Genomic DNA, 26,947 nt, shown 5'->3' on the forward strand with positions numbered 1-26,947 from the left:
TATCAACTCGACCCCCGCTAACATTGGGGGATCCAATCTAAGACCAAATGTAGACGCAAGGCTGAGTTCGACTGTCACAGGGAGGCACAAGTTCTGCCTAAGATTGAGACTTGTCTATGACAATAAGGAATAGCTCCTTTTCTTCCCAAGTGTCTGGCGTTAAATGCTAAGCAACATTAATCCATCTAATGGAAAGAGTGATGCAGCACATGGATGACACCAGGGCAGTACATGAAAGAGACAGCTTCTGCAGCACAGGCAAGCAGGAGTTGCTAATTGTTCAGAGGAGCAGAAAAATGGAGAAAATAGCTCAAGTGCCCTAACTCCTAGATACCACCAGCAAGGTAAAGCTAGAGGAATGTAAAGGCAGCTGTTGCTATGAGTCAAAATCAACGGGATGATAGCTAAAAACAATAGCCAATGCCTCAACGGTGTGAACGGCTACAAGGACAACCCAGTGCAGCTCCGGAGTAGGTTGGCTGAATGCTCTCACGTTTCGGGAGAAGGGTGTGCTCATTTCCAACAGTAGTGTGATTCATCTCGGTCTTTACAATTCAGTAGAAACTCTCTAGCATTCAAGGGAGAGCTACTAAAAAGCAGTAAAAAACTCAAACCAAAAAGAGATCAAGCAAGCAACACTACAAGGCAGATATTATCCACGGGCCGTAGTAGAATGACTTGAAATTGCCTGTGATTAACACAGTAAAGACACTAACAAGAGAGGTGAACAACATAAACAGATGAAGGAATTCCACTCGAAAAGTGAACAATACAGTGAACCTGTCTTGGCTGTCAGGAGCTGGCTAGTGTTCCCTCTTTCACAGACGCGGTCGTACCACTATCCTTTTGCTCTCTATTAGTGACGCGTTCCCACTTCACACACGTTCCAGCACTGGCCGGTGTGACGGTTTAAAGAAGAGTCGAGATGAAATGATACAAACCATCACCCACCAGAAGTGGAGATTTCCCTAAAATAAGTTCAACCGCAGAATCAACACAGACGAGGGAAAACCAATAAAAACCAAGTAACAAAAGCAAAGAGAAAAGCTTTATAGTAACTGAACAGAACATGTGAATATTGGTTGCTATCAAACGGTCTCACAGAGGAAAGTAGTCTTAGAAGGAAGAAAGATAACAATATAATAAGGTAGAAGAAGTATTGAGAAGGTACTACGAGAGAATTTAAAACATAATTTGGCCAAAGATAAAAAAGCAAACAAACTCAAAGCATCCATTAAAAAAGTAATTACATAAGCAAGAACAAACCTCCCATAGACACATCATAGCCATCAATCAAGCAAACAAAAGCATATGTAGACACATGACTAAAAAACCCAAGAGATTGCGATCAAGGCATCCAGAGATAAGAAACCCATGCATAGAAAGGAACACAGATTAGAAGTATGTAAAATATCTCAGGAGGAACTATTCATGCTAAAAGATAAGGGAAGGACTTCAGAATTCTGAAAGAAAAGGAAAAAAAATGATGACAATTTTATAACAGCAAAAAATATATTTTAGTAAGGATAAAATATATTTTTCATGCAGACAAGTAAAAGTTAAAATATAGCATCGTCATCAGACCAAAGATTTGAAATATATTCTTGGCATAACAACTTATTAAGCAAAAGCAGTATGATTCTGGGTGGGGACTCAGAGCTACATAAATAGATGAAGAGAACTACCAACAGTGAAAATTTAAGAAAATACACTTTAAAAATTTTAATCCCTTAAAAAGATAATGGGCTATCTCAGATAAAAACAAACTATTTATTGTGAGATTTTAAATATACATGACAATAATCACACAGTGAACAGGAGAAACTCTGGGCATACTGCTTTAGACTTATGCTGTTCCTGAAGTGTCGTTAAAAGCAGGCTGTTATTAATTAAAGATGAATACCATGCCAAGAGCACTACGATGGAGTGGCAGTTGAATGAAATATTTTAAATACAGGAAGACTTTTAAGGAAAAAAACAGAAACCATTTGGGACAGAGAAAATCTAGTGAGAGGACGGGTCTAAATGCGACCATATAAAGCACCAGTAGTCAAGGTTACTACAACTCAATAAAAAATCTCTCCAGGAGATGCAGACACAGCTGTCTCTTACGACAGGACTCCCCGGTGTGAACTGCCAAGCTGAAGGGAGAAGCTCCATGCAGAACCCCCGCCTGCCACCCTGCCCCACCCTGCCACAGCACCGGGACTCCATACATCGGCATGTGGATATTTCTGCATACAAGCTTGTCAGTGATGTCTGTGTGAAAATAAGTCCAAAGTATTGTTGAGAATCATGGAAACCTTTACTAAACAAAAATATCAAAATATAAAGCTCTGGTCCCTCAACATTTTCCCCATACAGGTCAATACATGAAGTTCCCATTTCTCTTACCCCCACCAAAGAATTTTGCTCTCTTATTTGCACCATGGTGCTGTGGAAATTTGGTGTCCCTGAGGGCTGGCCTTGCGTTCCATTTCTATGTTCTTTAAGTTTGGGGGACAGAAAGAAATCAGAAGGGCAACATGGGGCTGCGGGGTGGAGACAGTGGGGCTCTGTAAACGCCTTCCAGGAGAGGCCTTTCTATGCTCAAAGAATGAGCGAGTCAGGGAAACATGGCCTTGCGACAGCTGCCCTGGTCAATGTAGTTTTCAATCTTGTTAACACTGTCCAGTGCCCTTTGAGTAAATCCATCAAGATCACCTCTTTTAAGTCTCACAGGACAATCCCTGCAACCTTCAGAGCTGATGGATCTGTCCTGAATTGGGCTGGCGCAGCAGAGTCCCCGGGAGACCACTCTTCTGAATGGACCTCTTTCATTGTTTTTTGCAGACAACTTAGTGGGAATAGTTTATTACCAAAGAACTTGTCTGCAGCCATCCGTTGATCACAGAGCCATGATTCTGTGCATTGTTATACGTAAATGCATTCCTATATAAACTAAAATCCTACTAGCAACCCTTTCCACTTGGCCCTTCTTGTTGTTAGGGGGCCATCAAATGGCGCCGACCCAGAGGGATCTATGTGCGACAGCACAAAATGCCGCCCGCCCTGCACCATCTCACAATTGTTCCTGCCCAGGGCTGCAGCCACGGTGCCAACCAATCCTGTTGAAAGGCTTCCTCTGGGTTGCTGCCCCTCTTCTTTACCAAGCAGGAGCTCTTCTGCAGGGACTGCTCTCTCCTGACAACATGTTGAAGGTATGTCGGACGAAGCCTCCCCGTTCTTGCCTCCACAGGGCATACACTGCAATTGTACTTCTTCCAAGATGTTTTTGTTTATCCTTTTGGTAGCCCGCGGTACTTATAATATTATTTGCCAGTGCCGCAGTTCAAAGGTATTGCTTCTTCTATGTGCTTCCTTATTCAATGTCCATGTTTCACATGCATATGTGAGGCAAGTGGAAATACCATGGCTTCTTGGATCAGTCAGACCTCAGTCCTGGAAGTAACTAGCATCCTCGCCTTGAAAACTTTAAAAAAGTGCTGTGCAGGTGCCATTCCTGCGTTCACAGAGGACATGTCGATACTGGGACGTGGCACCCCCTCCCTAGAGGACAGCACTGGCCTTGGTGTTACCAACTTTTTCATTCCAATCAACAGGAATCATCAATAGACTTTGATTTCATATGTGATCAATTTCAGACTGAAGACATTTGTAGAATGGTTTTGTGGCTGGTGCATAAATTTGAATAATAGTGATATTGACTAGATTACCATGTATGTGGATAGATATTATCCTATCACAGACAGATAGCTCTTGAAATTACCTTTTGATGAGGAATGTGACACTAGTCTTCTTTGTTATTCCCTTGCGTAGTCAACCATGTGATTTTCTGATTCAAATTGGTCAATACCCGTCCACTTTAGTTCACTAATTATATTGATATTTTTGTGTTTTATTTTTGATAAATTCCAACTTTCTTACAGTCATACTTCATACATTCTACATACCGGTTATTAATTAATGTTTGCAGCTGTTTCTTCTTGTTTTGAGATGTGCCCCATCAGCGAATGAAAGTCCCCAAGGCTTTACTCGCCCAGGCTTTACTCCATTCAGCTCACATGGTTGACTCGAATTGGAGAAGACTGCTCTTCTTCAGTTGCATTTTGAGTGCCTTTCAATCTGAGCAACTATGTTCTGACTGACTCGCTCTCTCTCTCCCCACACCCCTCTCTCTCTCAACACTATGTGACTATGCAGGATGTTTTTCAGTATCTGACAATGTTTCAATTCTGCCCTAAAATTTTCGTTAGCTGATTCCTCAGAAGTGGACAGCCATTTTCTTCTTCATCGTCAGCTCATCGGGGAGCTCTGCGGAAAAGGCTAACGACGTAGGGTGAACCACCTGGTACTCGAAAGACCAGCGCCAGCTTCTGGCCTCACAGCGGCACACAAACAGCCACATGATAACAAACTGACAGAGAAGTGGTGGTTTTAGAGACCTTAAAAAACCTGAACCTCAACATACGAACTGTTTAAACTTGGGCATGTTTGCTAACTGCTTCGACTCTGTGAAAATGACAGATAATGCCATATTCCTCATATGATTACTGCTAACATTAAAACAATCAATGTATGTAAGTTAGTTATTAACATAGTACAACCTAGTACTAGCAGTAGTAAGCTCTCAGTAAATGTTAACTAAGCTTAAATTAGGAAACTTTGATTAAATAAGAAAAACAACAACACCACCAGACTTTTGTTTCTAACATTACTTTCTATTCTGCAGCACATCAAAGAACAAAAATCATCTGGGAGAATGCTGGAAGCCAGAAACTCCCTCCAATCAGAACACTCCTTTTTTTTTCTTTTTTAAGCAACATATGGATCTAGTTCAAGAAGAGTTTCCTGAATGAATGTGGGCCTTTGCAGACTTCTCCGAGCACATCAGTATAGCTCCCTCATTGGCACGCAAAACACAGCTAGCTCTCTGAAGAGCCGCACGTGATAGAAATTATGCTACCTGCCTGAAAGTGGATGTGATGGTATTTAAAAGGGAAAGGGAATGACTTAGAAGAAAAGGAATTTAGGCATAATCTTCCACATATAATTGAAATGTAGATCACGGATTTCTTTTAGAAATATTACAGAGTTACATATAATAGCATGGAGGCCATTAATATAACTATGCGTTCTACATAGTTAATATGGTACATGATTCTTCCTCTGATCCCTTAACTATTTTGTTCTGACTGTTACGAAAGAAAACTCTTCACCCAATACTGAGAAGCCTGGTAAGTTCTTGCTGCTTTGTGGTGCTGCTTCTGTAGCCACAGGGCATTTCTAAATAATTGAATTTAAGTTTAAATAATGATCAGATGCCCCTAGAAACCTACTGACAGACACAGACTCAGCAAAGACCCACAGGTTTCCCAATGTAGTACTGAGTCTAGGCCATTGTAGGCATGTTGGGCAAAAGCTGAACTGTAAAAAAATTAAATATTCTTTTAATGTGTGCATTGTATCAGATAAGGGTTCATTTTTGAAAATGGTCATCTTTTGTGAATCAAATAGTCTAAGACTTCTTGATTTAATTGCGTCAAAATTAGAAGAGTTTTACAGTTCACTATAATAATGTTAATGTGATTTAATTATGAACACATTTTTAGTTTTAATTTTTCTGACAAATTTTGAATTGAACTTTGTCTACTGCACATATTGGCTTCTGGAACTCAATTTACTATTCGCTTGTTTTGAGAAATCGAATAATCAACTCTTCACTCCTACGTCTAAAGATACTAGGACATATTTCAGTCTTGGGAAAGGTGTTCGAGGAGGCGGGAGTTGGAAAGCCTCAGAAAAAGAAAAGATTCATTGGAAGAGGCAGTCATATCAAGCTTACTGTCCAAAGAAAGCAAGCAGCAAACAGCATTGTCAGCATTGGAGAACGAGGTGAGGACTGGACGGCAGGAGCGTCTAAGTTCTGAGTTAAGCACTTAAACACTGAGTTAAGCACTTCACAAACCCTGCCTCCCTTTCTTTTCATGATAACCGAATAAATGTATTTATCAGCAAAGACACTGAGCTTTAGCGAAGTTAAGAAGCTTGACTGAAGTTAACATAGTTGATTAGGAGCAGAGCTGGGTTTCAACCAATGTCAATCTGACATGGACCTTCACTTAAAAGAGTTTCTCTATCATTTGTTACTCGGATCTGTTCCTTATGACACACTATGCCAAGTCTCATGTGAGCACAATGAAGGCAGACGTCTGGGCATCTGCCTTCATCAGGGCCTGACACCACAGAGGGCTTAATACATTTCAGTCAAGTGAATGAAATAATTAAGGAGGACAAATTAATATTACAGTGATACATTTCTTGGAAAAGTTTTACAGAAGTTAAAAACAGACAGCATGCTATATCTCTTCTCTATACGAGTCCCAAAATATAGATATGAGCTCGTGATAAGCCATTCTTCTTTAGTTAGCACCGTGCCTGGTCTTCCATCTCTCCCTTGCCAGCACTATTACCCCAGGCCTGGCAACCGTCTGTGGTAGCCCCATCACACTGAACTTGTCCAGGGTTACTCCCAGTACCTCCAGAAACTCTTGTCCTACAAATGGTTGCCCGACTTTTAGACTACAGAAGACGTAGGCAAGCAGGTCCCCACTGATAAGCTCATGAGAACTTAGCTGGTCACAAGAAAAATGAATTCAAAGTGTAGCTCTTTTAATTTTGGATATAATATTACCACTTCAAAATGTCATTATCTCAGAGGGTCGCTATGTGGCGGATTCGACTTAATGGTAGTCGGTGTTGGTTTTGGTTTTGAAATAATGTCATATTTGAATCTTAGAGAGGATAATAAATTATGCTTCATTTATCACTTCCACTTCACAGGTGAAAGAACTAAGGCCAAAAAATGCTAAATGAAGTTCCCACTGCAGTTGTATTGGATCTTGCCACTCCATGGGTGGGTCAAGAGATCAGCAGCACTGTAGGGGCTATGCTGCTGAGTCTCAGGCACCATCCAGGTCTAGAGAGTCTGAACTTGTGTGCTGGAATTGAAACAGTTTCAAAGAAATGGCAGTGTAGAGGAGCTGAATCATCCAGATGCCAAATTCTTAAATCAAAGCTGCTCTTCCATGTCCATCAGGCTAGGAACTTGTGAAAACAAATATGCCTTCTCTGTTACCCTCCCCAAAGACTGGTGCCAATGGCATACGATTGATTAGATCTGGAGTCCAGTGAGAGCTCAGCCCACAGGGCTTATAGAACCTTTCCTCAGACCGATGGGGCATGAGCCTATGGACTCTCTGCAGAAAGGGACCAAGTCTGGGCAATCCGGCATAATGGGGCACTTTCTAAGGACCCAGTCTAGACACAGAGCTCATTGCTAACCTTCATCTTCACATTTGTTCTTCAGAGTAATTCACTGAGGAAGGCTTGATTAATCATATTTCATTGACAAGGAAACCGAGACTTGGATTAATAAGCAAAACAATAACTAACAGAGACATTGCTCCCTTGTGTGTTGGACTCTAGGGATGCAGCTTCTGAGAGATAAAATAAAATAAAAACACTCTGAGGGAGGTTCTACAGTCGTTTGAGCAGCAGGATTTCAAAACCTCTTGAGGGTTCTTTAAAACTCTGAGTTTTAAAGTTGACTGCCCCTTTTCTGCTTTCTGTAGGATAATGGTAAGAGCCATGTTTCCGAGGCGGGACCAAGAGTGATCGTCCCTGCAGTCTTCAGTCGTCTCAGCGGCTGCTAACAGTGGGTGTTTTCTATTCTCTCATGTGGTACATGCCAACTATTTAAGTGTACATATTTATTTCATGGGAGATGTTCTGCTAAAGTCCTGAGTCCTTTGAAATCGGGCTAGGATGGATTTATAATGACAATGGGTGGGAGAACCCGCATGCCTGCCTCCTTTTGTTCAGCATTGGGAGGAAGATGTGAATGACAGCGCATTCTCTTGGGATCACTTGTAGGTTATAATGCGCACACCTTAGCTTCTTTAGTCATGGTGAGATGAAAAAGAACCCGAGCAGCTACAAGGAGGACTTTCAGATTCTAAGTAAAACCATGGATATGATGGATGAATACTGTGACCAATATTCCATATGGAAAGAAGGCGTGAACCATTAATGCAGCAGCTGGAAAGAGACAAGGGGCATGTCGTGTGCATTCATGCTCTACCGCAAAGTCTGTCCAGTGCAAAGGACTGCTTTCTGGCAGCTCTGTTGACTTGCATGTGCGATTTCTAGTCACTTTTCACCTTGCGGAAAATAACCCTCTGCTGTTTACTTGCCAGTAACAAGAACAAGCAGAGCAACATCTCTATTTTGGCAAAAGAGTGAGATTTTGAGACGGTGTGAATCTTTACTTAAGATATTAGTTTGCCAAGAAAACTAGGTAGTTGGTCTAGGTAGTCTAGACCAAGGTAGTCGGTCTAGGTAGTTAGTCAAGGAATTTGAGAATACTTATTATTGTGATTTGCAGTTCCAATGACCTGCTGGTCAGTCTAACCAAGATTAAGTCAGAATTGGAGCCCACTACAAAGTATTTCAGTGTTTTCCTACTGCTTCTTAATTGAATTTGATGCACATACTGTGTAAAGGGGAGTCTACAGTATACCAATAGTTTCCTAAATTATATAGTGCATGATAAATGGCACTCATACTATGGTGGAAACTTTTCAAAGTTCTAATTAGAGTTGAAATTCTGTGTATAGTGACATAATTTCCTTTACCTGAAATTAGTGATGTGTGTTAATATTCTGTTGGAATTTCATTTGCAAAAAAAGTTCCCTGATTAGAAGACATGAGTATGTTTTCTTATGGCTAGGGCTATTCTCATTTGAGAAAGGGATTTGTCAATGATATGAGGTTAAAATAAAGACTCATTTCTACACACCAATGTCATTGGGAGCCAGGCTCAGCTCTACACCACCTGCTAACTGTGTGGCATCAGCACATCTCCAGGCCTCTCTTTCCTGGGAGCCTCCATTACATCTTTTGTACTAAGAGTCAGAGGATTGGCTCACCATCAGGATTTAAAGATATGAGGTAGGTGATGTGTAGAGAAGTGGCATGGGAAGAATTACTACTCTCTGCTGTGAGGTTATGAATCAGCCCAGTTTGGTGATGACCACTCCCCTACCACCCTCTCTCTGCCCCAGCCCCTGCCCAGAAGATAGACCTCATGATCAGCTTCCCAAAGGTCAAACCTTGAAAACCCAGGGGATCCACTCTACTCTACACAGATGGAATTCCCGTGAGTTGGCACCGACTCCACAGCAAGAGCAATAACATGTCTCTATCGACTCCGTAGCATCTCCTTCATTCCTCTCCCTAAGTGAAAATGCCATAATTAAAGTCAAATATCTGGTAGCCACTAGTAGTAGTATTAGTATTTTAGTTAGATGGTTTCAACACAGCTCTATGTAATTTAGCTGATTGTTTATCTTGATTCGTTCTATGTAATATAGAGGAGACTGAGAGTACCAAGTCGATGATTGTGAAAAGTAGCCCCAGACCTCAGACTCCAGACCCAGGGTTTCTTGTACTATATACATGCACACCTCCTTAGCTGTGTAGAAATTGAGAAGTTCCTGTCCTTTGGTCTCTATACTATGCTAATGGGATGCACAGATCAGTTACTCTGTATCTCACAGCTCAGATATAAATCAGCAGGAAGTACACAAGAGTCAAGCGAGGCCACAGTGAAACTGTGTCATTCAAGAAGCTGCTAAAAGGCACATGAAAAGGCACTGGGAAATGTCATGCGAATGTCAAGACATTTTCATTGTATTTAAAAACAGGCAGCTTTGGAGTACTGTATCTAATTTGCAGCTGCACAGCTTAAAGAGGAAATTATGTCCTAGGTACGGGTAAGACCAAAGCACGTGACTGTTGCGAAGATCTAGTCACCCAGATGTTTCAGGACCTGCTATTGAGTCTCAGATATCTGACCGTCCAGATAAGTCAGTCTCCCGCCATCAGCTCTTCAGACTTGCATGAGCGCGCCTCAATCTAGGAGCCCAAAGGAGGCCTGGACCTTCGTGTAGTCTGGCTGCTGCAAATCTCCCACAAGTTGTTCTATTCCTGAGTGGCAAGGAAGCCGAGGCCCTCAAACTCTGAGCAGTTTCGGCAAATTCTCAGTTTCCAAACTGTTAGTGCTTCTCCACCACTCTGCTTTGGGTCCTATTTATGTATTTTACAATCCCCTGTGCCTCCCCTCCTTGAAGTTAGTCCTTCAATAACCCAGGTCACCCATATTATCCTTAACCATCAATTATTGTTCCCAGAAGGTAGCACTTTTTAACCGTAAGTTATAGCCTGGACTAAGACTCCACATCCCCTCCATTGTTTTCTTTCTCCATAACATTTATCACACAAACAGAAACATTTAAACGTATGTGCGTTTGCTTATCTATGTTCCCTATGAGAATATAAATTATGGTGCAGCCTAATTTGTATATTCAGTCAGTGCTGATTCTGCAGTTCCTGGTACACAAGAAGCACCAGTATTTATTTACCTATAGTCATAGAGAAGTTCAAATAAATGAATAGGTAAGTGAATGAACTCTGCCCTAGAATTGCACCATCAAAACCTGGGTGTCTAGCAAGCTCAGGCTAGAGGATAGTCTCCAAAAATCTGTGTGTGCTTTTGTGTTCACGTGTACCTGTTCTATAGGAGCCTTGAGTGGCCCTGGGGGTTAGGTTTGGGGCTGCAAGGTAAGTGGTTCAAATTCACAAGGTGATCTACAAGAGAAAGATGAGACTCCGATGCTCTCTTAAAGTATGGGAAAACCTATACAGATTTATTATGAATCAGCTTAGTTACAGTAGGTTAGGTGCTGATTGTGGAAACACATGCTCCTGTAAGTCTAGAATGTGAAGCAGCACTGGGCTCATGACATCGAGGGGTGAGGAGGCCTCCAGGAAACAGAGGTGTATTTCATGACCCATTAGTGCTCTACTGCACCCTGATTGACTCACCTGCTCCCTGTGACCCCTTTGTGGGGGAATGCTCCATTGTCCATAGATTGGCTTTGGGTCTCTGCTCCAACCCCCATCCATTCTCACCAATACATTTTTGTTTGTTTGTTTACTGTTTGTTTTTAATCTTCTGGTGCCTGTTGCCCAGTCTCAACACTTCATGATCACACCGGCTAGTGTGCTTCTACCATGTGGGCTTGTTGCTTCACTGTTGGATGGCAGCTGGTTTAACATCAAGCCTTTAAGACCCCAGACACTATATCCTTTAATAGCCAAGCACCATCTTCTCTCTTCACCACATCTGCTTATGCACCCATTTTGTCTTCAGCGATTGTGCAGGGGAGGGCAGGGGGTGAGCATCACAGAATGCCAATTTGTTAGAACAATGTGTTCTTGTATTGAGGGGAGGTATGAGCTGAGGCTCAAGGCCTGTCTGCAGCTTCAGTGTATTGCCTTAAAAATATATGTGAATAGGTCAATACCACTATTGCTATGGATTGATGTATTTACATAAGTGGACACCTCTGTTAATCTCCCTATCTGTGCCTTTGCTTCCTAGAGCTTGCCTCTGTTTCCTTTTGCCTCCACCTGCCTCGCCATCACTATCCCCCTTCTTCCTCCTCTTAGTCCTTCCTCTCCACTAGCTTGGTGTTTCTCTAATACTACAAGATCTCTACCCTCTCCTAGATGCTGGTTCCACTTCCCAGTTATTTCCCTGTCGACAGACTTGTCTTTATTGTCAGTCCATGGTACTTTTAGTACTCTTTGCCAGAACCATAATGTAAACACATCAATTGCTTTTTGGTCTTCCTTATCCAATACCCAACTGCCACATGTATATGAAGCCATTGAAACTACCATGGCTTGGGTCAGATCAGACATGGGTTAGTCCTCAAAGTAGCATCCTTGTTTTTCAACCTGTAGATATACACATATCTATTCGTATTCTGGCTCTTATCTCTCTAGGAGATAGCTCAATGGACCATGTGATATTTCTATTCTTTTACTTTTTAATAAGCTCCATAGCGACTGCATCATTTTTCAGTTCTCTCACCATGAGCTATGCTCTCTTCACACCTTCACCACACCTATTGTTTTGCTAATGTTTTTGTTTTTAATTTTCTATTATTGCTGGAATGAGATATTTCACTGTTGTTTTGATTTGCATTTCTTCAATGGCTAATGACAGAGAGCATTTCTTCATACAGTTGTTTGTTGACTAAATGTCTTCATTGATGAGGTGTGCTCTCATGCCTTCTGCCCAATTCTATTGGATTGTCTTTTCCTTATCAAGGTGTTAAGATTTCCTATAGATATAAAAGAATAATTTCTCCTTTTGCTAGTGCATCGCCAAGTCTTTTCAGAAGTCTGTGGGTTCTCTTTCTACTCTTTGGGGAAATCTTTTGATGCACATGAATATCTAATTGGTAGGAAGCCTCAGTCATTTAGTTGTCATCTCCTATTTGTGTGGTTTCAGTTATGTTTGTTCGTGTATTTATGCCGCATGTTAGGGCCCAGGAGTGTCCCCATTTCCTTAGTGATGATCTTTATCACTATCCGCTTTACACTCCAGTTCTGATTCATCTTGATCATTTTGCTACATGGTGTGTGCAAGAGGGCCTGTTTCAGATTCCTTGAAAGGGATATCAAGTTTACTAGCAACACCAATTACAAAGATTATTTCTTCCACACCCAACTGACTTGTAGCCTATTGTCAAAAACCAGCTGTGCATGGGTGGACGGACTTCCTTCTGGATTCTGAGTTCTGTTCCCTTGCTCCGTGCATCCAATATTGTACTTGTATTACACGGTTTGGGCTACCAGGGTTGTATAGTTGGTTTTGAGATCGCAAAGGATGATGCCGCCGACTCTGTTCTACGTTAGTAGTACTTCACTTTCTTTCACATCTACAGCTGGAGAATTGTTCCTTCCTCTCTTCAGCACGATATTGAATAGTAGTCACGATAAACGCCATTCTCGTCTACTTTTCATTTGCAAATGAAATGTTCTCAGTTGATCTCTGCTGAGGGTAATGTTGGTCATTGTCATTGTGGTTGCTGTTCAGTGCAGGGAGTCTCTTCCAACTCACAGCAGTCGGCACAAAACACGGCCCATTCCTGTGCCATCCCCACTGTTGTTAGGATAGCCGAGGCCATGACTGCAGTTCGTCTGGTTCAGTTCATGTGTCGATTCATCTTGTTCAGGGTCTCCCCTTCCAGTTTACCAGGCAGCACATCCTTCTCCAGCGGACGGTCTCTCCTGAGAACATGTCCGAAATATGTGAGTTGGAAGCTCATCATTTGCTTCTAAGCAGTATTCTAGCTGTATTTCTTCTAGGACAGAAGCCTCTGTTCTTCTGGCAGTCCATGGCACTTTTAATATTATTTTTAGCACCATATTTCAAATATATCAATTACTCTTTGGGTCTTCCTTATTCAATGTCCTGCTTTCATGTGCACATGAGGCAATGCGAAACACCATGGTATGGTCAGGTCACCTTCGTCTTCAAAGCAACCTCCTTGTTTCTCAAAACTCTAGAGGTCTTGCAGAGCAGAGTTACCGAATGCATGAGTATTGTGAGCTCTTGACTGCTGCTTCCGTGAGCATTGATTGTGGATCTAAGCAAGACAAAATCCTGGGCAACTTCATGATTTTTCTCCATGTACCATGATGCTCCCCATGACGTCAATGGGGGGCATTTTGTTCTTTGTGTTGAGTTGCAATCCATATTGAAGGCTGAAATCCTTGATCTTCCCCAGTAAGTGCTTTAAGTCTTCCCCACTTTCAGCATGGAAAGTCGTGCCGTCTGCTTATCGCATGTTGACAAATAAGTCTTCCTCAAAATCCGAATGCCTCTTTGGTCTACATGTAATCCAGACTTTCTGAGGATCTGCTCAGCATAAGGACTGAATAAGTACAGTGAAAGGATACAACCCTGACACCCAACTTTCTTGATTGTGAACCGTGCAGTCGTCCCTTGTTCTGTTCGCACAGCTGCCTCTGGATCCCATAGCGGTCATTGATTTTATAGAGATGCCTTTAGCTGACAGGTGTCCATTCGAGCCTTGTGTTTGAGAGCAACATAGATCTTTACTAGTCCAACAGTCTAGGTCTCCTGTATGGGTGTATATAGACATATAAAGTAATAGATAGATAGATAGATATTTCTCAAAATAGGTCATAAGATTGGGGGAGAGGAACTTCAAGAGCAGAAAACTAAATATTATCTGGATTTATCCTGGATTGTAGGCAATAGTCCAAATGTTTGCAATTGCTGGGGGGCTCTGAGTAAATTCATTTTTTTCTGAAAAGGAGACTGTAGGGCAAATAAATTTGAGAAAATATATTATACTTCATACTATTTAGAATAGGTGATATTTTAAGAAACAGAATAAAAATTTAAATTATTTAAAATTATATTACTCTATTAAATTATTAAAACTAAGGTACTATTTAAGATTAAAAGTATAATTAAATTATTGAGCATAATGCTTAAATATACTAGCATTTTTCTTCATAAAACAAATCTATATATGTTTTATGCATAATAAATTCATCATAATTTATCTTTTGCTTTATTTTCTGACAATTACATATTTCAAAATGTGACCTTTTACCACAGTAAGGATGCTTCTAGTCTACTAGTCGGGCATTTGAGATTTTCAAGGGATCTGAAGGTTTAAGTGCTAGGAATCTTCTGTGGACTGCACGCATACAGTCCAATTCATTAGCTGGCTGTTGAAAGAAAAACAATGTGTTGTTTGAGAATGCAGACATTATAGTTTACTTTTCTGCCAAAATATTTCACAAAGACAGATTGAGTAATGGTATATCCATTTTAGGTAATAGATATTTTATTGTAACAGTGAATATTCTGGATTTGGAATTATTTGCAGTAGAAAGATAACAAATTAATAAAAAGAAAATTGCTTTTTTAAAAGTCTACATGAAAAGATGAGTTGGATCTAGGTATGCGTGTATTTTTTGACTGCACAATATGGAAGTTTTCAGAAAATCTACTTTCTCTTAATACTCTGTTTACTCTTAAAGTCTTATAATTTTCTTCATGTTCAGCATTGGAAATGAGGTGATGACCATATATTCAAATGTATCCAAGTATCATATATCCTCCACAGCAGTTTTAGGTCATAGAATTGGAAAATACCTGAGCTAGTTGGAAAATGACAGTTCCTGAGTTCTTCTACCTCTAGCAACTCTCGAGACTGGCTTCTTTCTTCCCCCAAGGCACAGAATGTTTAAAACCAAGGCACAGAATAAAATAAACAAAATAATTATAAAACACAGAAAAGTGAATGAACAAGAAATTATAGGAATGGATATGGTTTCTTTCCTGCTATTGAAATTCCTTGGGTTAACATAGCTATATTTGTGTTTCATATGTTTTGCAGCCTCAGTTATGAAAAAAAAACACATGAAAAACTTTGAAGATGGTGTTTTTAATGATTTCACTTTGACAACAGAAGGCAACAGCACATTTTGTTGTCTCCCATCTTGCCAATTTTGTTATATTTATTTTTACTTCAAATTTAAAAAAATAGAAGTATTCTTATTTCAAAATGCATCCTGATTTACCCAGCCATAATGTCAAAGCAATCAAAAGAACTTAATTGTAATCAGGATGCTACAACTAAGTGAATTAAGGAGGAAGTGAAGGTTTTCATTTCTAATTTTCCTCTCTCCTGCCATGGACATCAGACACTTAATGATTCTATAAATTTCACATTCAGTCATATAGATAGAGTTTATATAGGTATATATATTTTTGGCAAGTTTGTATACATCCTCACAACTGTCATTGAATACCCAGTAACACACTCTACACAATAATAAACACTTCTTTGTTATTTAGAAGGAATTCCCTGGCTTGCATAACATTCTGTACTAAAAGTTCCAAGTGTGGAGCAACATAATCTACACAAAATCCAGAGCATGAAATAAAGTTCTCTAACAATTTCATTAAGGTAGCCTATCAATTTTATTTACTATTTCCAGGTGCCATGGGATATTCCTGCTGGTATCATTTTCAAGCTTAAGACTATTGAAAATCCACAAACAGTAAAACTCATGAGCCTGAGACCCTGCAGGAGGAAGAAAATGGCTAGTGAAGGAAAATTCCCATTTCCCTCACTGGTAGAGAGAGAGAGAGAAAAGTGGGGAAGTGGTGCCCAGTCCACATTGAAAACGAAGGAGAGCTGGGAATGAAGGCTGTCCAGTCTAGTCCCTCTCTCAGGGCTTCGGCTGTGCTGTAGGAAACGAGCCTGGGAAAGGGAGATTCCCAATCAGTGCGGATACTCTTATGGTGGCGGGGAAAGGGGAACGGAGACATCTTTGATAGCAGCAAGAGGAAATGAAGCACTGATTGCAAGCCAGGTTGGGGTGAACATTAATGTAAGGGAAATGAACATTATCCTGATTACAGTATGTGAGAAACAGATGCCACCCCTCCTCTTTCCAAGGAGGTAACAAAAGGCATTGTGCTTGCTGGGGATAAGTGAGCCTCAGGAATGTCATGATGCATTTACATACTCAGGATAAAAGGAAGGGGTCGTGAGTCAATATTGCAGCCTCCGGGACAGCCAGAATTGTGGCATAAATAATGTCCAAAAGAGGCTTTTTTTCAAAAAGAGAAAAAGAAACTCCACTAATTGGCAACAGCTTGGTGCGATTGTCAAAAATATGATGTGTCAGTACAGCCTAAATTTTTGGCCAATCCCCAACACCACCAACCCACCCTTACACACACACACACACACACACACACACACACACACACTCCCTTAAGCACTTCTACTCCTCACTAATTATTCTTGAAGATTTCACTTATGACTGCTTCAAGAACCCTCCCACATGCCTTTCCTTTCAGGTTTTGCATGTCCCCCTTCTGTGCTCCAATGGAACACTCAGCCCATTAGCGTAACGGATGGGGCACACATGCGCAAACGAGAACAGAGGGTCTTGTCCAATCAGTGTTTGCATCCCCGCAGCTGGCCTAGTCACAAGGCCCCCCACTTCTCATCCCGTGGCACCGGTACATCTTCTGAAAAACTGGTTTTAGTCTATGAGTGGAAGTGTAAAACTAGGACTTCAGGGTTTCAGTTCATGCATGCATATATTTATTCCAAATAAAACATGTTTTAACGTGCTTCTGTCATAAATGAGTGGCTGCAGCCAAGTGCTCTCAGTGATACACAGGTCTTCATCTTATTAGAGTACCTTCGAAAGTAAAAATAAAACAGTGCTCTTGAAACACTGACTTGAAGACAGCTGCTGGGCCGGTTAAATGCAGGGTAAGGAGACCCGTGTAGAAGGTTATGGTGACTGTTTTGGATCACGTTGATAGATTTACTTGTACAGGACGATCAAAGTGGCATATTAAGAAATTTTAAGAAAATGCAAACTTACATCAGTGAGGAAAAGGCCAGGAAATTTGTGCCAAAGAATGTTTTTCCATCCGGACAATGTATCTGCTCATTTATTGAGTGTAGAAAAGACTAGTCTATGACAATTATATTAGGAAACCTTACCCCATCTACCCTATAACCCTAATCTTTGCTCTTCAGACTTCATTTTGTTCCCCAAACTCAAACAACATTCAAAAGGAACACAATCTGTATCCTTTGAGGATGCCCACAGTCCTTTTGCTGCGTTCTACATCAAGGAGTCCAGCAGTCTTTGGGGAAGGGCTGAAGAGATGAAAAAAACAACTTTATATGTGGCTAGAGCAAGATCAAGGATGACAAACACTGGCTTCACAGTTTGATATTATTGACTAACAAGAGTTGCTATGATTTGGGGCAATATTTTTTTTACTAAGCCTCCTATTTAGAAGGTTATCCTAAATAGCAACAGTAAAATATCTGAATCAAAGACTCCTATTCCATTGATACCTGAGTGGAGTGGTGTGAGTGGTTAGCCGTCCTTGGAGGGGTCCAAAAGTTTGAAGATTCATGTCCACTCAGAGGAGGCTTGGAAGAAAGGCCTGGCAATCTACTTCTCAATAACCTGTCACTGGAAATCTGTGCAGCACAATCCAACACTGACACACATGGGTGCCTATGAGCTAGAACCAGCTTGGTGGTCACTGTTTGTTTTGTCATGGTGGGGATAGTAGTTGATGTCAACATACATTTAACTATATGTCCATAGATTGGATCATCTAATGGAATTATTTGTGTGCATCTTAATCTAATAAAAAATGTCAAGGAATTAAGTTGATAGGAACTTTGTCTTGCAATTCCTTTAAAAGAATAAGTAATGGAGGACCAACATGGTACAATAAAGGGGGGAGCAGGACAACAACCAAAATGCAAATATAAATGTTATGTAAAATAACACAGACTTTTCTTCTCTCTTTAATATATATGTATATGATAAATGTGTGTGTGTGTGTGTGTGTGTGTGTGTGAATGAGAAGGGCTCCAAATCTTTATGGGAACATTCCACTCTCTTTTCACTCCATTAAGTATTTTATACACATGTATTGTTAATATGTTGCTGTTGTGTGCTGTTGTGTCAATTCTGATTCATGGTAATCCTGGATGACAAAACAGAAGCGCTGCAGACAGTTTGTGAGGCTGACTCTTGATGGGGCAGATTGCCGAGTCTCTTCTACTGTGCACTGATGGATGAAATGAGCTCTAACCACTGATGTGCCCACTAGCAGCCAAGTGCTCAACTATCCAGTCACCAGGCTTACTTACTGCCTCTAGCTCCTATAATCTAGCTAGCTAGCTAGCCATCATCTAGTTATAATCATTTAAACCAGTTTGTCATCTACAGCTATCTCTCATCAGAATAAATATATTTATTTTCTATTTCACAAGGGAGAGGTTCTATTTTCATTCTGACAGAATAAAAAAAATAACGAAAAAAAAGTAAGACATTTTACCTAAACATAGCAGCTTGATATAGCAGTTTTACTAAATAACTGACATGTCTACGTGGAATCTTAGCACAATTGAAATGAGCCTTAAAGTTCGTCCCCACAAACTCAATCCTTCTTCCCGCACCCCTTCTCAAACTCACAGAAAAGGCATCTCTACCCACCGCCTCCCCCTGCCCCCACCCTTCAGCCCCCGGTGTCAGCTCTAGATGCCATCAAATAGAGTAGGCAGAGAGTCAACTTTGGTCATCAAAAGCTGGCTCCGTGCTCACAGATTCATTGAGTTGCTGCTGGCCAGGGTGATCCGCTTGCACCTCCCAGAGCCCCGTCCTTGGCACGGCTTTGGGCCCTGCAGCAGGCCAAGATTCTGCCCGCAAGCTGCGATTGCTCATTCCTCCCAGGAATTACCCTGCCCGGTCCTCAGCTCCTCCTCTTCCAATCAAGGGCCCGACGCTGCCCGTTGACCACGTTTATCTTCCTGCCTTTGGCACTGGAAGCGTGTCTGTTGTAGACTAAAAGTGGAATTCTCTGCTGTCTGCAAGGCTTTCCCCAGGGAACAGAGCTTGAAACCCAAACTTATATAAAATCATATCCTGTTTGCAAACATCATATTCCCTTTGCTTCTCCCTAATCTGGTCTCGTAAACCCCGGCACAGCTTGAGCGCCCATTCCTCATCTAAACAAATGCCATAAGCCCCTTTATACTTTTACAACCATGTCAAAAAATAATATTGCCTGCCAATAGTGATGTGATTGGAGCTGCCTCTGCCGAGCCATAAAAGAAGCGCAGTCTGTTATCAATTTCTCTAAGTGTATCAGGGGAATTATGGGTCGATTCAGTTCCAAGTTATAAATGACAACTCAAAAGCCGCAGAAGCGTTTGAAGCTGGGAGCTGATGACGACATTATCATAAAAGCCTGCTCGTCCCTGCCTTTGTGGGTTTTCTTTTCTTTCTCTCTTTTTTCCTTTTCATAGCCCAGCAAGTGAGGAGGGACCCAGGCTGAGAAATGACTTCAAGATTGCTTCCCATAGCAGCAGGTCAGACGGACAGGAAAATGATCCCTCTTTGGAGTGATGGGCACGCAGGAGGGAGAACCAACGTGGTCCTGCACTGGCTTTTGCTCCTGGAGCCCCTTAGTGATCTGCGATCGCCTCGGCAAGGCCCACCTTCTGGGGGGTGGTCAAATGGCCTCGCTGCCATGGGCACACTTTGCTTGCAGCGGCTCCACAGGACTGGAGGTGAGTCACGCAGTAGCAACTAAAGAAACCAAACACAAAGGAATCTGGAAACCTGCCAGGATGGCTCAAAGGCAATTCTGGAGAACACACTTACAAGCCCTTAATTACCATTCGCCAGTGGATCACGGAAAGCTGGTTGGCCCAAGCTATCAATTTTATGAAATTTTAAGGGAAATTTTAATAAGAAGTAGGGATTTCCTGATTTCACAATGACCCAAATAGTGTTCCCCAAAGCCAACCACTCCATCAGCGCTCAGTAGGTATAGTTTAAACTCACCTCAGATGGAAGATATAGATTCTAGGTAACCAGAGTTTACTTTGAAAAATTGGAGAGCATGGAATATTTTGGAATTCAAACCAAGGGGTCCATCTTAGATAATCTGAACCAGAAGAGTGCTTTAAGAACAAGGCAGTATCAGAGGGTTTTAAGCTTTCTGGAGTGCTTCCCATGTTATCATTTTAGACCCTCTGAGTACATACTGAACATGCTCTGTGTGCTCAATCTGTCGAGGACTGTCCTGCAGGTGAACATGTACACTGGGTCAAAGCCAGAAGGACCAACATATCTCTTATGACTTGTGTCAAGATTAAAGATCTTAGGGGGGTAAATTGGCTCCTGAGTGCCATGAGAACATAATTGGGCTCCTAAAAACAAAACAGAACAGAACACACCCAGGGAATGACTAAACTAGTTCACTAGCGCGTCACCCGGTGTGAACTCCTGCACACACACATTCACATTCACTTGGACCTAAATAAACACCCCGGAAAGCTTTATGGACCTCTTGCCAAACACAGAGGTCCCTGTCTCCAACCTTATCCAAAACGGATGGAAAGAATCAATCTAGCCTTCCTCCCACTCTCTTGTTTTCATGATCAACTTTTACATGTGCTTGCCATCACTACTGCCACCATGGAGCATCTGTGGGCATTATTTCAGACATCCTATGACACTCATCTGCCAGTTTGCTACACTGGGGCGGCTTGAGTGTTGCCAAGATGCTGGAAGCTACATTGCCACTATTTCTAATACCAATAGGCCACTCATTCATGAGCAGGCTTCAGCAGAGCTTCCAGACTAAGACAGACTAGGAAGAAAGACTTGGTGAGCTACTTCTGAACCTTTGTCAATGCATTTGGATCAGAATAGAACCTTGGCTATTTCCACTGCTTTGGAGATGTCCTTACAGAGATAACTTGCCAGAGGAGGACAACATGTATGGTGAAGTAGAGGGCCAAGAGAGATCCATGGAGTGATGGAGTCACGTGGACTCAAAACACGGATTCAAATATGCTGGCAATTGTGAGGATGATGCAGGACCGGGCAACATTTAGTTCTGGTGTCCTGATGGTCAGCATGAGTCAGAATGAACTCCCATGGGAGCTGGGAACACAGTCTCTGAGATCAATTGCCCTTTGAGTTTTAAACAACAGATCAGCAGTAGCAGGGCCCGATGGTTGGGCATTTCTAAGCACTGAGTCAGGCAGCTCTGCCTAAGGATAAGAAGTTACCTCCAGATATGCTTGGAGCAGTTGAGAAGAGGCACAGTGCATTCAAAAGATGGTGAGTTAGAGCACAACCCAGGTCAGACTCAAAGTGTGTGCTAGGGGCTGGTCCTCAGCTCAGTTCTGGCATATGAATTAAATCAATTTGTAAAGGAGTGGAGGTTTGAGGACCACTGCTCTTTTAACAACTCTAGTTTCCTTTCCCTCAGTGTAAGCAGTAACTGGTGATTAGTTTTTTTTTTTCCTTTCCTTGACTCATTTGCAAGTACTCAGCCAATCTCTTAAAATGGCCACTTGGGATGCTGCGGTGGGGGTTGGGGGGATCTGGGCGGTGGAGAACAAAAGCCAATGAAACACATTTTAAAAGGCAGTTTATCCTCTGCTTTCTACAATGCCTTTGCCAGCTCCCAATTTCATAGGAGTTTTGCTAAGAATAAGCAAGGAAGATTGTGTGGTGCTGATCACCCTGTGCCGGAAGTCAACTAAGCAAAGCCCATCCACCGGTGAGGGCCACACCCCATTAGCCACACTGCTGCACGGTGGTCTCTAGAGGCCGCCCAGCTCTGCACATCAACCGGACCAACGCCGCTTCTCAGAAGCTGCCGCTTCTCATGGGGAAGCAGCAGAGTCTTTTAATTCACAGAATTGCCCTAGGAACTCAAATAGATGCTGGGAAACTGTAAAGTCCAAACAGATAGTGGTTGCCGTTTGTCATTATTTTCACATGGAACTAAATCGCAAGTGAAGAAATAGAGAGGATACTAGATGCTCCAATAACATCATTAAACTGATAGAAGGTTCTAAAGATGTGTGAGATTTCACTGTGTCACATGCAGCTCCAGCCACATGAAAACTTCCTAAACACAGAGTTCCTTTGGTTCGTCCTCTGCAAGAGCCGACCAGGCAAATTGACTGAAATTCCTTCTTCCTGAGAAACCCGATCAAGAACGATGCTGTGCTCACATGGCTTTGCACTAACTTCCACAGAGGAGGGTTTGGCACTGGTAAGGGTTAACTTAAAATAAATTGCAGGTTAGAGGGTATGTTCTAATCATCCACAAAAACGTACACATTTTTCTTCCTATGTCGCCAAATTCAAGCAAATTTGTCCTTGAAATGTGGTATAAATATCTTGGGTCAAAAGGCCTTGTTGATTATGGAAGATAAAAATGGCCCCAGGAGGTTCTCCAAAAAATTGCCCACAATGCAAAGCACCTTGTGAAGTGACTGCCACATTTGCAAGAGAAATGTGATACTTGTATGCAGGCAAACTGAGTGCAACCCGACTGAAACAGTGATTTCGCAGCCAAACTTTGTTCAGCCCACTTTCAGGGACATGAAAGTATTGGAGAGTTAGCTTCATGGGCATGTGCTCTGTGCGGGCCAAAGGACTCTACCCTTACACAGGCTGCACGCTGGTCTAATGATTGATTCTCATCATCTTGAAATTATTAATGCTTTGTCAACAAGAAATTTTGAAAAAAAAAAACAACTATACAGTCTTTTGAAATCATTTTCATTTAGCGTGGGGTCCTGCAAACTATAGAGCTTGTCCTGAAGTCTAATAAAAATCTTGAGTGAGAAATAGTAAGAACCTAGATAAAACAAAGAAGACTTTTTGGAAGACGTATTCCTTAATAGTAATAAATGAACTCATACTCACCCCAAGTCCACCACAAGGTAAAGAGGAAAAAAACTTCTGAGAGGTGTCACCTAAAGATAAAGAGACAAGAAAATATATATCTATATATTTGACATAAAGAGAACTAATAATTATTATGAGTTCATTGACTCACAATACTATATACATAGCACTGAAAAAATATCAGATCGATTGTTAGATTGGCTAATCAACGGTTAATTTTCAGAATAACTTAAGGCACATGCAAAGGCACACCAGGACTCGAAGAAAGTGAATGCAAACATCATTACACGTAGAGTCTCTATGCCCACAATACAGACATGTACCCACACAATTTGGGTGACAAGAGTTTTAAAACTTTCTACAACCAGAATGCGTAGCACGTGGTCTTTAAGTTTGTCACTTGCTGAGAATAAGTTGCATTCACTGAATATGTCTCCCCATTGTGAGGTTTTGAGCCTGTAGTCTAATGGCACCACATGGCGTCAGTTTCTAAATGTCTTAATCTTGACACATCTTGAGGGGGACCAGAGAAATGATCCATTCTTTCCATTGGTCTTTTGAGCAAGATCATAGCTGGTGAGGAACACAGAATGGATTATAAGCGAGCAAGAGTCTTGATTTACGTATGAACCAGACAGCAAGGGACATTCCGAGGAACTCCGCCAGGCACAGTGATGAGCTCAGAAGGCTCTGGGGATTGATTGAGGGAATTCCAGAGGGGTAACCTTGATCGAGTTTTCTCAAGGGCACAAGATAATGGTGGGATTTATGAATAAGTTTCAAGAAAATTGAAAACTGCTCTCATTAGAAATGGGCCTGGCAAGTAGCACCCAGGCATCCCCACCCTCCATCATAGCCACACACGGCACACTTGGCGGGCGGCAGGGACTGTCCTATGAGATCCTGGGGAACACTTGCCCTGGCCTCCCTAATTGCTAAGTGCCCTTCGTCCAAAATCGTTTTGTTGCCCACACTCAAAAAACATGTAAATGGCACAGGACCGAGTCCCTGGAGCATGCCCACACTGCCATGTTGACGTGGCGTGAATGCAGATGAGCACAGTGCTCTTTGGGGGACGTTACAGAGATGTGAACTCGGGCTTCAGAGATCCATAAACCTTTTCATGACAGTGTCTATGATTTTTTTGGTAAGGTTTCGATATGTGTTGATTTAATCTCATATAAACAACACAAGCATAAAATATACATCTTATTTTAAAGTGGATGTCAACACTTTAGTGTTCCATCAGATGGACTCGATTGTTTCATGTGGTTTTCTTATAATAAAGACATAAGTAATGATCTTGCTTACCTGCACTTTTATTTTCTACATTAACTACGACATGATATCAACTCTGCCATTGAGTCAATCGTGACTCTTAGTGACCCTACAGACCACAAAGCTGCGCCTGTGAGCTTTCAAGATTGCAGCTCTTACGGGAGTAGAGAGCCTCATCTTTCTCCTGTGGAGCTGCTAGTGGTTTCAAACTGCTGACCTTTTGGTCACTAAGTCAACACATAGCCCACTACACCACCAGGGCTAGTCACTACATGAACAGAGAACACAACATTACCCCAAACCAAATCCATTGTTATTGAGTTGAGTCTAAGTCACAGTGACCATATAGGACAGATCGGGCTGCCCAGGTGCTTCGCAGGCTGTGGTTTTTACAGAAGCACATCTCTCTCCCACAGTGACTAGTGGGTTCGACGGTGAACCTTTCACTCAGCATCTGAGCACTTACCCGCTGAGCTACCAGGGATCCTTAAAAATCAAAGGAACTGCTTGCTCCACGGCAAACATCTGCTGTGGGAAGTAATTAAAGGGAAAGACCATGGCTATTTTCATCCCATATTCAAATGGTTCTGAAGCACCTCCGATGGACCCCCTCTGCGGGCCCGTGGTAACACAACATATAAGCTTCCAATTCAGCCATCCCAAATCATTTGGCCTATTGGTGATCAATGAAATAAATAAAATTGAAAACAGATTTGTGGTGGAATTCACACGCCATGTCAGTAAAAGTCTAAATAGATTTTGCTGTCACAGAAGAGAGTCTATTTTGCAAACAATAAATTCTGAGTTGCTTTTCCAAATGCAATTGCTAACAGATGGAAAATAATAAACAAAAATGCAAGTGCAAATGAAAAATAAGTTATTTAGTTAAATATAGGGATCATCGTGGGAAAAAGAAGTTGAGATGTCAACAGAAAACATAACTCATAGAACAATATTAAAACTGGAATACTGGCACCAGGAAAAGACACACCAGACCATTTTTGGATCGCATGGGAAGAAGACTTTTATAAGTATTTCACTCTGAGCAAGGGTATTTCTCCATCCTGAAGCGTTTGCAATGATATTTCCAATAGTTACCTGTAAAATTAAAATGTACATTTATATTTTGTGAAATACCTAGGAATTGCAAATGCCTAAAGAAAAAAGTGTATCAGGGGCTACCCATGGTTAGGGGGAAAGGGAGTGAGAAGTTACATTTAAGTGTTAGTGAATCTCCTAATCAGGCAAAGAAAAATACTTGAAAATGAATAGTGACAATGGTCGTGCAAGACGGTGAATATAATTAATATTACAGAACTATTCAGTTAAAATGGTTACAATGATAAATCTTTTGTTAAATGCATTTGCCAATGTATATTATAAATGTGCTGCACATAAAAACGCTTGGATCTTCATTCTGTAGTCAGTGAAAGGTGAGAAAAATGATACTGTAGTGCAAGAAAATAACTTCAAGAAGAAATGTTTTAAAAGTAAAAAGCCCTAAAGAGAATAAGAAAAATAAACAGCATGCTGATGAAGGAGAATTTTATTTGGTCATGATTATATAATGTGAAACGAGCAAATAATTAAGTATTTTAATGTATTTAATGTATTGTCAAGCAATACTTAATTCACCGAATTAACTTATTTTTTTAATACTATCATCTTGCCTTCTTAATGCATAGGTTTGACCAACCCCAGGGTAATGAAAGATGGCAGTAAAACAACCGGGATATTAATGCTGGAGAAAAAACTTGCATCAGAAATTATTAGAGCAAATGATTTCAAAATGTCACTTTGCAATGCTTAGAGAGTTCAAAGAGATAAAGGTAACCCTTTTCAGACCTATATACTGGGAGATGTCTTTCAAGAAACCAGATTACTAAGCCTGGCCACTGAATTTTTATTTCAATCTTAACTTCCCACAGCAACTGTCAAAAGTAAGACACCTGCTTCCTCACTCACGATCTCATTGTCTGTCATTTCATACTTATGACCAAGTAAATAAAGCCTACTGCCCAACTATTTTGCACATTAATGCATACATTTGTCAGTTATGCATACATTTGTCAGTAACGCATACTGCAGTGGGAGACGACAGTGACACTGGTAGTGACGGTTCACGGTACGTGTTAACTTGGCAGGGCCATGATCCTTAGTGGCTTGGCAGTTATGTCATGATATCATCTGGAATTCGTGTAATGATGTCATGCTGTATTCATCCTCCAGTTGTGATCTGATAGGGCCATCACCTGTTTTCTCAAAACACTGATTTTTTGCATCATAATCAAGTCTTTGGAACCTAGCCCTTTGGATAAGCAGTGGGTATGGTATCGCGGTCATGCAAAAAACCACATTTCTTGTGCTAACTGCAAGGTCTGAAGAACAAACACAAGAGTCACTGCATGGCAGAAACATGAGGGTTTCT

General features: G+C 41.4%; 1 protein-coding gene across 1 annotated transcript in view; it reads right to left on the reverse strand.

The window, feature by feature from the left end:
* The window catches only part of LOC142456038 (histone deacetylase 9-like), a 251,718-nt gene that overhangs the window by 208,251 nt on the left and 16,520 nt on the right, over window positions 1–26,947 (reverse strand). The window contains exons 4-5 of the mRNA XM_075557334.1: window positions 24,618–24,628; window positions 23,260–23,295 (exon numbers count right to left, since the gene is read on the reverse strand). Of these exons, the coding sequence (XP_075413449.1) occupies window positions 23,260–23,295; window positions 24,618–24,628 (47 nt within the window). The remainder of the gene's footprint in view (window positions 1–23,259; window positions 23,296–24,617; window positions 24,629–26,947) is intronic.

The sequence above is a fragment of the Tenrec ecaudatus genome, chromosome 9 (assembly GCF_050624435.1).
Source record: "Tenrec ecaudatus isolate mTenEca1 chromosome 9, mTenEca1.hap1, whole genome shotgun sequence".
NCBI lineage: Eukaryota > Metazoa > Chordata > Mammalia > Afrosoricida > Tenrecidae > Tenrec > Tenrec ecaudatus.